At 49.2% G+C, this 11,103-nt stretch overlaps 1 protein-coding gene across 2 annotated transcripts in view; it reads left to right on the plus strand.

Annotated features, from left to right (window-relative positions):
• Nucleotides 1-11,103, plus strand: part of AACS (acetoacetyl-CoA synthetase) — a 78,590-nt gene that overhangs the window by 38,345 nt on the left and 29,142 nt on the right. For both annotated transcript variants that reach the window (XM_032243990.1, XM_032243999.1), the window contains exons 8-9: nt 3,250-3,397; nt 10,940-11,020. In XM_032243990.1, coding sequence (XP_032099881.1) covers nt 3,250-3,397; nt 10,940-11,020 — 229 coding nt within the window. The remainder of the gene's footprint in view (nt 1-3,249; nt 3,398-10,939; nt 11,021-11,103) is intronic.

Raw genomic sequence — 11,103 nt, forward strand, 5'->3', positions numbered from 1 at the left:
CCCGCCTTGGCCTCCCAATATGCTGGCATTACATGTGTGAGCCACCTATTTATTTATTTTTTGAGTTGGAGTTTCGCTCTTGTTGCCCAGGCTGGAGTGCAATGGTGGTGTGCACCACCACGTCTGGCTAATTTTTTTTTTTTTTTTTTTGAGACGTAGTCTCGCCCTGTCTCCCAGGCTGGAGTGCAGTGGCGCAATCTTGGCTCACTGCATCTTTTCCTCCCAATTGCAAACGATTCTCCTGCCTTAGCCTTGTGAGTAGCTGGGATTACAGGTGTGTGCCACCACGCCTGGCTATTTTTTTTTGTTTTTGTTTTAGTAAAGATTTCACCATGCTAGCCAAGCTGGTCTCAATATCCTGACCTCGTGATCTGCCCTCTGCCTCCCAAAGTGCTGGGATTACAGGCATGAGCCACTGCGCCACCCTAATTTTGTACTTTTAGTACAGATGGGGTTTCTCCATGTTGGTCAGGCTGGTCTCAAACACCCGACCTCAGGTGATCCGCCTGCCCTGGCCTCCCAAAGTGCTGGGATTACAGGCGTGAGCCACTGTGCCCGGCCGAGACTGGGTAATTTATGAGAAAAGAGGTGCAATTGGCCCATGGTTCTGCTGGCTGTGCGAGAGGCATAGTGCCGGCACCTGCTTTTGGGGAGGTTGTATGGAGCTTGTGACCATGGTGGCAGGGAAGTGGAGCAGGCACTTTACATGGTCACAAAGCAGGGAAAGCAGGAGTGGTGGAGAGAGTAGGGGGCGGGGTGCCACACACTTTTCAGTGACCAGATCTCGTGTGAACTGAGAGCGAGAACCCTCTCATCACCAAGGGTATGGTCCGAGCCATTCACGAGGAGTCCACCCTCGTGATGCAAACAACTCCCACCAGACCCCCGATGCAGCATTGGGGATTACATTTCAATACGAGAGGAGGGTGGGGACAACGATCCACACTCTGTCAGCATCGTCCTTTCGGGCTGGCTGGGAGGATTAAATAAGCTGCTGTTCTGCAAAGCGTGCACGGTCAGCGTACATGTGATCCACCTGTTCTTGTGTGGCTGCGGCGGGCTCTGCTCCCTGAGGCACCTGGGTCAGGGTGGGCAGATCCTTCACAGGCAGGCCAGGTGCCTGTCCCTGTGGACTGTGGGACCCTGCAGACCTTAGTAAATCACAGCCTGGTGCTGGTGCCCTGGCTTTAGTTCATGCAACCTCGGCTTTGGCACCCCAGTTGTATGGATGGAGGCCGTGACGCATGGAGGCTCGGAGGAAAACCAGACAGCATTGACCAGCTCGCCGGTGGCCCGGCTTTTATTTTTCTGAATAATATTCATCAGCAGTTGATATAAAATGAGGGCATCCAGCAGAATCGGGTTAGCCACTTCATTTAGCCTAACACAATGCAAAAGCCCCCTCTCGGCGCCCCAGGGGCAGGACTCCCACTGAACTCCATCCTTTGATTGTGGATGCCACATATAAAACAGAAACGCACATGTGCCCGTCTTCGGAGAATTGATGGGGGGCGGGGGGGCGGGAGCCACCCTGTGCGCTTTTCATTCTTGGAAGAGCGACAAAAGTAATCGTTATGTACTGTGATTTATGGGCCATTTGAAAGAAAAGGCTTTTCTCTGTGTGAAGTATCCGATTAGATTGGGCACTTTATAATGGGATTCTTATAGGAGGTGGAGGTGGGATGGGGTTTTCATTGGCTTTTAAAGTTCCACGGTGAATAGTTTTTTCCTGACAGGCTGGAGCAGATGGCTTTGTTTATTTCTTGCTTAGAGTTGAATTATCTTGGATGCCCTTTCTAGCCATGTCTTTCCCAGGAGAAACCCTTATCTTTAAAGATGCCTTCTCATGCAAGACAGCCAAATTCTTCATTTTAGGATGTATGGCATTTGTATTTCAGAGTAATTATCCCTAGCAAATGGCTGCGGGCTGCGCTTAGCCGATCCCCACCTCCTTCCCTGAAAGAAAGTTCCATTTGTCAATTGCGTATAAGGCCAGTGTTTTGAGATGGATGTTGCTGCTGATCTCAAAATAGAAAGCCACCTTTTCCCAAGATGGCTTGTAGCTTCTGCGGAGGTTTCTAGCGCAAAAAACAAATCTGTTCCCTGTCATCCCTCTTGTGGTTCTTGGCTACCTGCAGCGATACTGCGTGTCAGCTTTGGAGGTCAGCCTGGGCATACTTCCTGGGTGACAGTCAGTAACTGGGATTAAATTTGTTTGTTCTTGGACAGATATTTGTATCTTGCTGTTGTAAACCTCAGGAACTAGTAAGTTAGTGGTAACCCATGATATTTGCCTTGGGGTTCTCTGTCATTGAGCTGTGGTTTAGGAAATGCACCCCCCCGACACACACACAGGGCTCATTAATTCAGCACCACCTCCTCCCCTTCTTCCCATGGGGGAAGCATCTTAATTCAGACCCACTTGGCAAGTGGTTTTGGGCAATCACTGGAATCATTGGAAACAAAGCATTTGCTAATCAGGTGATCAGCCCTCCTTCAGCAGTGTTTGTACACACACGACTTATTAATTGTAAGTCATCCTTCTCCCCGGTGGTATACACCATGGAATATTATGCAGTCATCAACAACGATGAGTTTGTGTCCTTTGTAGGGACATGGATGAACCTGGAAGCTATCATTCTCAGCAAACTGACACAAGAGCAGAAGATCAAACACCATATGTTCTCACTCATAGGCGGGTGTTGAACAGTGAGAACACATTGACACAGGGAGGGGAGCACTACACACTTGGGTCTGTTGAGGGGAAATAGGGGAGGGACGTTGGGGGGTGGGGAGCTGGGGAGAGATAGCATGGGGAGAAATGCCAGATATGGGTGATGGGGAGGAAGGCAGCAAATCACACTGCCACGTGTGTACCTATGCAACAATCTTGCATGTTCTTCACATGTACCCCAAAACCTAAAATGCAATAAAATAAATAAAAAAAAAAAAAAGAAAAAAAAGAAAACACTTAAAAGATTTTCTAAAAGACAGCCCTTGGCCCTGTCAGCAGTGCTGATTAAGTAACTTGAAGCCTTCACTAGTTCAATGTGTTTCCTTCAATTAGCTTCAATCTCTGAGATCTGACATCCTCCCCTCATCCTGGAAAGTTTCTGAATCAGGCCACTGTCCCCCTGAAATCCTGGCTTTCCCAGGGTAGCAGCGGAGGGAAGTGCGCAGGCAGAATCAGCGGGCCTAGCTGAGCATTCTGGGACGTTCACAGGTGTTTCCCTGCGTTTCTGCCCACAGCGTGTTTCTGGATGACTTTCTTGCCACCGGCCCCAGCGAGCAGGCCCCGCAGCTGGAGTTCGAGCAGCTGCCCTTCAGCCACCCACTGTTCATCATGTTCTCATCGGGCACCACGGGCGCGCCCAAGTGCATGGTGCATTCTGCTGGGGTAGGTCTCCCAGGAAGGCTCTGCAGGGGCCTCCCGTTGTCTGTTTACTTCAACAGGGCCTCTCAGCTGATGATGGCAGTGCTGGAGTTGTCAAGCTGCACCCCATGCCCGAGAGTCCAGCGCGCAGCTTCTCTCCAAGTGGGGTGCAGTGCAGAGATCCGGCACTGAGCCCAGGACAGTGGAGAGCTGCCACTCCAGGAGCTGGGATGGCACCTGCCACCATGATGACAGGCTTGGAGGTCACTGTACAGTGTGCTGTGCCTTGGAGGCAGGGGGTGTGCTGGCTGAACTAGCTACATTCACCCAGCAGGTTGGGACCACCTGGGGATTGTGTACTCAATAGGTGGGCCCTGCCAGCATTTTAAAAAGAATGAATCAGAATAGACAAGAATAGGTAATATGAGCATAGTGCCAGGTGCAGTGGCTCATGCCTATAACCCCAGCACTTTGGGAGCCAAGGTGGTCAGATTGCTTTGAGCCCAGGAGTTTGAGACCAACATGGCTGACATGGTCAAACCCCATTTCTACTAAAAAAAATACAAAAATTAGCTGGATGTGGTGGCACACGCTTGTAGTCCGAACTAACTGGGAGGCTGAGGTGGGACAATTCCTTGAATCCAGGAGGCAGAGGTTCCAGTGAGCCGAGATCATGCCGCTGCACTCCAGCTGGCAGCGGAGCCAGGCCCTGTCTCATAAAAATAAAAATGAAATATTAGCACAGAATAGGGACTCATAAGAGGTATGGGTGTTGTTTTGCAAAGCTGTCCTTATACAGAGTATACATGGATGTGTGCACATGCTGGGGGCATTGTAAAACTTATGTCTGACTGTGGGTTGTGGTAAAAAATGTGAAAGCCGCTGGTTAGGTTATGGAGTCTAATGAACTGAGAAAGCCCCCCTGTGCCGAGTCTGTTAGGGCTGCCCTAACAAATACCATGGCCTGCCAGCGTCAGCACTGAGGTGCCGCACGGAGGTTCTTGTCTGAGGCCGCCCTCCTCGGCTTGTGGACGGCCGCTGCTTTGCTGTGTCCTTGCACCAGCTTTCACGTGACACCCCTGGTGTGTTTGTGTGTGTCCAAGCTTCTTCTCTTAGGAAGTCAGATTGGATCTGGGCCTGCTCTGACATCCTCCTTTTAATTTAAGTCACCTTTTAAAGGCCCACTTGGTCACATTCTGAGATACTGGGGATTAGGGCTTCGGCATATGAATTTTGGGGTTACACAGTTCAGCCCATGACATGTGCTTTTTATTTTTTATGTTTTATTTCTTATTTCACCAAAAGTCTAACTTTATTAAAGCACCTGAAATAATACGTTACTACCCCGCAATAGAATTTATACATATAGGTTAGTGACTTTTAACTTTTTATTTATTTATTTATTATCATTACATTTGAGATGGAGTCTTGCTCTGTCGCCCAGGCTGGAGTGCGGCCATGCCATCTTGGCTCACTGCAACCTCTGCCTCCTGGGCTTAAGTGATCCTCCCGCCGCAGCCTCCCACATAGCTGGGACTATAGGTGTGCACCACTATGCCCTACTAGTTGTTTTGTTTTGTTTTGTATTTTGTGTGTGCGTGTGTGTGTGTGTGTGTGTGTGTGTGTGTGTTTTGTAGAGATAGGGTTTTGCCATGTTAGGCTGGTCTCAAACCCCTGGGCTCATGTGATCCTCCTGCCTTGGCCTTCTAAAGTGCTGCGATTATAGGTGTGAGCCACTGTGCCCAACCAAACCTTTTATTTTTGAAACAAACAAACAAACAAACAAAAAAACCACAAAAAACCCCTAGGAAACCTATAGAAAAGTTGCGAGAATACTAAGCCCCATGATACCCTTCAGCTGGATTCTTCCGTTGTTAACATTCTCTTTTTAACATTTTCAATGTTCTTTTATTTTTAAATTTTTTAATTTTGGTAACCTCATCTTTTCTTTTTAAGACAGGTTCTCACTTTGTTGCCCAGGCTGGAGTGCAGTGGCGTGATCATGGCTCACTGCAACCTCTACCTCCTGGGCCCAAGTGATCCTCCCACCTCAGTCTTCCAAGTACCTAGGACCACAGGCACGTGCTACTTTTTTGCTTTTGTAGAGACGGGGTCTTGTTATGTTGCTCTGGCTGGTCATGAACTCTTGGACTCAAGCGATCCTCTCGCCTCGGCCTCCTGAGTGCTGGAATTATAGGCAAGAGCCACTGCGCTTGATATCAACATCCATTTTTAAAATGTCCTAAAAGCCTCTGCCTTCTTTCTCTGTCTTTGTGTATATTCATATGTTGCTGTTTTGCTTTTTGCTGAACCAGTTGGGAGTATGCTGGAGCCATAATGATCTTTCACTCTTTAATATTTCAGCGGGTATCTCCCAAGAACAAGGACATTCTGTTAGAGAGCGTAGCATGCTCATCAAATTCAGGCAGGTTGCTGTTGGTGCAGAGCCCTCCCCTGGTCTATGGTCCACACTCGCAGGTCGCCGCTTTCCCTGTAGCGTCCTAGCAGTTCAGGTGGCGGTGCGTCAGTCACCAGGTCTCCTTTGTGTCCTTGGATCTGGAGCAGTTGCTCGGGCTTTCTTCGTCTTTCGTGACACTGACATTTTTGAAGAGCCCAGGCTCCTGGTTTGGCAGATGGCTGTCTTTGGGCCTGTTTGATGTCTCCTCATGGTTAGGTCCAGTTATGCAGCATTGGTAGGAACACCTTGGAAGTGACGTGTCCTCCTCCGTGCATCCATCGGGGGGACACAATGTCAGTGGTGTATTTCATTTTCATTTTCGTGATTTCACTAGATTGCTCTTCAGAACTGAAATGCCTGGGTGAATGTGGTGCTTTTCTTTTTCTCTTTTGAGAAGGAGTCTCACACTGTTGCCTGGGCTGGAGTGCGATGGCGCCATCTCAGCTTACTGCAACCTCTGCCTCCGGGGTTCAAGCGACTCTCCTGCTTCAGCCTCCTGAGTAGCTGGGATTACAGGCACCCACACCACATGTGGCCAATTTTTTTTTCCCCCATTTATTTATTTTATTGCATTTTAGGTTTTGGGGTACATGTGAAGAACATGCAAAATTGTTGCATAGGTACACACGTGGCAGTGTGATTTGCTGCCTTCCTTCCCATCACCTACATCTGGCATCTCTCCCCCGCTATCTCTCCCCAACTCCTCACCCCTCACTGTCCCTCCCCTATTTCCCCCCAACTGACCCCAGTGTGTAGTGCTCCCCTCCCTGTGTCCATGTGTTCTCATTGTTCAACACCCGCCTATGAGTGAGAACATGCGGTGTTTGATCTTCTGCTCTTCTGTCAGTTTGCTGAGAATGATGGTTTCCAGGTTCATCCATGTCCCTACAAAGGACCCAAACTCATCGTTTTTGATGGCTGCATAATATTCCATGGTGTATATGTGCCACATTTTCCCTATCCAGTCTATCGTCGATGGGCATTTGTGTTGGTTCCAGGTCTTCGCTATTGTAAACTGTGCTGCAATGAACATTCTTTTTTTTTTTTTTTGAGACGGAGTTTCGCTCTCGTTACCCAGGCTGGAGTGCAATGGCGCCATCTCGGCTCACCGCAACCTCCGCCTCCTGGGTTCAGGCAATTCTCCTGCCTCAGCCTCCTGAGTAGCTGGGACTACAGGCACGCACCACCATGCCCAGCTAATTTTTTGTAGTTTTAGTAGAGACGGGGTTTCACCATGTTGACCAGGATGGTCTTGATCTCTTGACCTTGTGATCCACCCACCTCGGCCTCCCAAAGTGCTGGGATTATAGGCTTGAGCCACCGCGCCCGGCCATTCTTTTTTTTTTTTAAATTTTTTGTAGAGTTGGGGTTTCACTATACTGACCGGGCTGGTCTTGAACTCCTGACCTTGTGATCCACCCACTTCAGCCTCCCAAAGTGCTGGGATTACAGGTGTGAGCCACTGCACCTGGCCGAATGTGGTGCTTTTCTAATCACTGCTATCACATTTTATTTTCTCTGATTCTCCCCTGCCCCTGGGCTTGATAAGAGAGCCTCTTCCTGACTCAGGCTGAATCTTTACCTCGCACTGGGACTTCTCCTGGGCTGGTCTGTGGGAGTCAGATGCTTGTTCCACCACATGGCTCTCTCCCTCACGCTGCTCTAGGCCCTACTCTGGGCCAGCTCTTCAGCTCTCCCCACAGCTCATTTCCCCATTTCTCTCTCAGTTGGCTCAGCCCACAGGGAGGAGAAAAATTCACGGAATCTTGGTCAGACCTTCTAGTCACCACTTTTCCCCTCAAACTCAGAAGAGAATTCTCCAAATGGGAAAACCTTTGCTTTATAAGACAGTGGCATTTGAAAAGGAAATATACACGTTCCCTCATTCTAGCTCATTTAGTTTTTACAGATGTTCCCTCTACCTAGAAGCAGTTTGAATCCCTTCCATAAAAAGGAAACATTTACACTGGAATCATTTGAAAGCCTTATTAGGCTTTTTAACAGAGTGTTTTCATCAGAATATAGAAAGGAGTCAACGTGGCTTCCTCATCACCTGGATCTGGATTCACTGACGGTCTTGTTGCAGGCTGTGAAATAGTAGACCCAGAGGTTCAGGAGCCTGTCCATGCATAGCCGGTTAATTCTCAAGAAACCCGGGGATGGGAGTGAGGGGCAGTGTCAGTAGTGGGGGGCAAAGGCCTTATTTCTGGCAGTTACACTGGCTGAACCAAGTTGCCTCTTTGCAGGCAGTGAGCTGTCCTGTCGCTCAAATCATTTGATTTTATGAAAGCCATTCGGGGTGTGTTCATAGTCTAAGATATAGTTGGAATCACATTTTCCCTGTGAAAGGGCAGCCCTTGTGCGCCTGGGCGCAGGTCTGTTGATGAGCCAGCGAGATGAGCATTTTTAGAAATTCTGCAGCAAGGATGGGGGTGGGGCGGGTGTATGTGGCCAAACAAGACACTTTAAGAAAAATGGAAGTGGATAACTGTACTTCTATTTTTAGTGCTCTTTGCATTGTGCATGTCATTTTTTTAAAAGAGGAGCATAAAAATGTATTAGATATAATATAGCTTGCTCATAAAATGATCGTGCCTGGCATATTTAGAGTGTGGAAAAAATCAGGAAAAATTATATGTGCTCTAGCTTCACTGGGCTCTTGCATCTCCAGAGAAGTGACTAAGCATCTTGCTCATTTTCTAGAGTTACCTTGACCGCAAAGTTGTTGAAAGCAGCGAGGCCACACAGGCCGGAGCCCTTGGGCTGCTCACAATCCTTCCGATTAGTGGGGTGGGTGTTGTGGCACTGGCTTGTGGGCTTGTGTTTTCTAAGTCCGTGAAAGGTGTCAGAAAGGAGCTCCCCTTTCTCTTCCTGGACATGAAATTACTCTCCTGTGCTGAGAACCAGGAAACCATGCTGTTTACACTGCCTTACCCTCAGGGAAAGCATTCAGACTTGACCATAAATATTTAAGAATTAAGGGGAAAACCATGGATGTGAATTGTTGAGATTCACACAGATAAGCTCTTGAGAGAGGAGGGCTCATCTTTGGTTTGGTGCCGTCTGAAAGAATGAGGCTGATGAACCACTGAACGAACCACTGAGCGAATGTGGGCTCCCAGCTCCGCTGTGCTGGCAGCAGACCACGTGGGCGAAGCTGCAGAGTTAAGTGCTGATTTTAAGTGAAGAAGAAAATGGGAGGGAGATTTGCCACAGGCTCCTAGAATCAGAGTTCCCTGTCCTTTGAATGGATTAGTGGAAAGATGTAGTTCATGGAGACAGTTCCTGAAAAGTTTGTCACCCCCAAATTATTGCCTGCCGCTGCGGGTGAGAACAGAGTGTCCTGGAACTTTCTAAGAAGCTTATGAGTGCCTGGGGAAGAGAAGGGGAAGCTGGCCTGGACCCTCACTGGGGATTCTTGTTAAACCCCAGCCTGCAGCTCAGCTTCCAGAGCCTGGAGGCGGCCTCAGGGGACTGTAGAAAAGGGCCTGTCCCTCCCAGCACACAAGGGCAGTGTATTAGTCTGTTTTCCACTGCTGATAAAGATGTACTGAGACTTGGCAATTTACAAAAGACAGGTTTAATGGACTTAACAGTTCCACATGGTTGGGGAAGCCTCACAATCTTGGCAGAAGGCAAGGAGGAGCAAGTCATGTCTTACAAGGATGGCACCAGCAAAGAGAGAGAATGAGAGCCAAGCAAAATAGGTTTCTCCTTTTCAAACCATCAGATCTCATGAAACTTATTCACTGCCATGAGAACAGTATGGGAGAAACAGCCCCCATGATGCAGTTACCTCCCACCATGTCCCTCCCACCACATGTGGGAATTACGGGAGTACAATTCCGGAGGAGATTTGGATGGGGACATGGAGGCAAACCATATCAGACAGCATCTGCCCATCTGCCTGGCAGTCTCTGGAGGCTGCAGTTGCTGCTGTTGGTGGGACAGGTGGTGGTTATCTTTTTGGGATGCCAGGGAAGTTCTCACAGGTATGCTGTTGGGGGAAAAGGCAAAGGGCAGGACACCGTGTCAAAATGAACAAAATGGCATTAATAAATATGTGCTGACATTGGCAAGAAAGATATTCCCAGGAAACTGCTAGGCCTGGCTGCCTCGAGAGAACTGGGTATAGGAAAGGGAGAGAGGAAGGCTTTTCATAGTATCTGCTTCAGAGTTCTGGACCTTGCAATTATATTGCCTGTTAAGCAACAAAATTAAAAATTAATAGTGTTGCTGGGTTTGGTAGCTCACACAATCCCAGCACTTTGGGATACTGAGGTGGGTGGATCACCCAAGGTCAGAAGTTCGAGACCAGCCTGACCAACATGGTCAAACCCCACCTCTACTAAAAATACAAAAATTAGCTGGGTGTGGTGGCAGGCATCTGTAATCCCAGCTACTCAGGAGGCTGAGGCAGGAGAGTTGCTTGAACCCAGGAGGTGGAGGTTGCAGTGAGCTGAGATCGTGCCACTGCACTTCAGCCTGGGTGACGAGTGAGAGACTGCTTCAAACAAACAAACAAGAAAATTAATAGTGCATACGGGGTGGGAGGGAGTGGGTCTGCTTGGGTGTTTTAGGCAGAAGGAGGGTCTCATGCTGCCTCCCTTGAGCTCCAATCTTGAATGTGAGTCCCAGCAACAGTCTTGCTCTGTTGCCAGCAGGCCCACCTACAACATACCCTCACCCCTCCCTTCCCTGTCCCCCATGAGGCTGGGCTAGCGCCTGTCCTGGAAGGGTCAGGTCCTGGTCTTTTGCTCTTGAACTGCCTTCTCAATAAGGGTCACTTCTCTTCTACCTGAAGCTGGTGGGCCTCCATGGTGCCCCTGATGCCTTGGGCACTGAGAGCTCAAGGGCAGGCAGGAGTCAGGGTTTTTCTCTCCAGGATACAAGCCACGCTTACCTCTCGGGCGGCAGAGGGACATGGGGTCATGGCTCATCAAAGGGGAGAGGAGGGAGCCTCCAAAGTCTTCTTCTCCCAGGAAAGAAAATGGGGATCTGCTGGGGCTTCTTCCTGGCAGCATCTAAGTGGTGTGTGAGCCAGATACCAGGTACACAGTACTGTACGCCTAACAGAGGGCACCTGCTTCTCTGTATCTACCCTGCAGGGCACCCTCATCCAGCACCTGAAGGAGCACATGCTGCACAGCAACATGACCAGCAGTGACATCCTCCTGTGCTACACCACGGTAAGGGCTTCCCCGTCCCCGGCCTGTGCTGCACATGGTAAGGGCTTCCCCGGTCCCCGGCCTGTGCTGCACGCGGTAAGGGC

Source organism: Sapajus apella, unplaced genomic scaffold (assembly GCF_009761245.1).
Source record: "Sapajus apella isolate SASKATOON/1434 unplaced genomic scaffold, GSC_monkey_1.0 scaffold2, whole genome shotgun sequence".
Classification (NCBI taxonomy): Eukaryota; Metazoa; Chordata; class Mammalia; order Primates; family Cebidae; genus Sapajus; species Sapajus apella.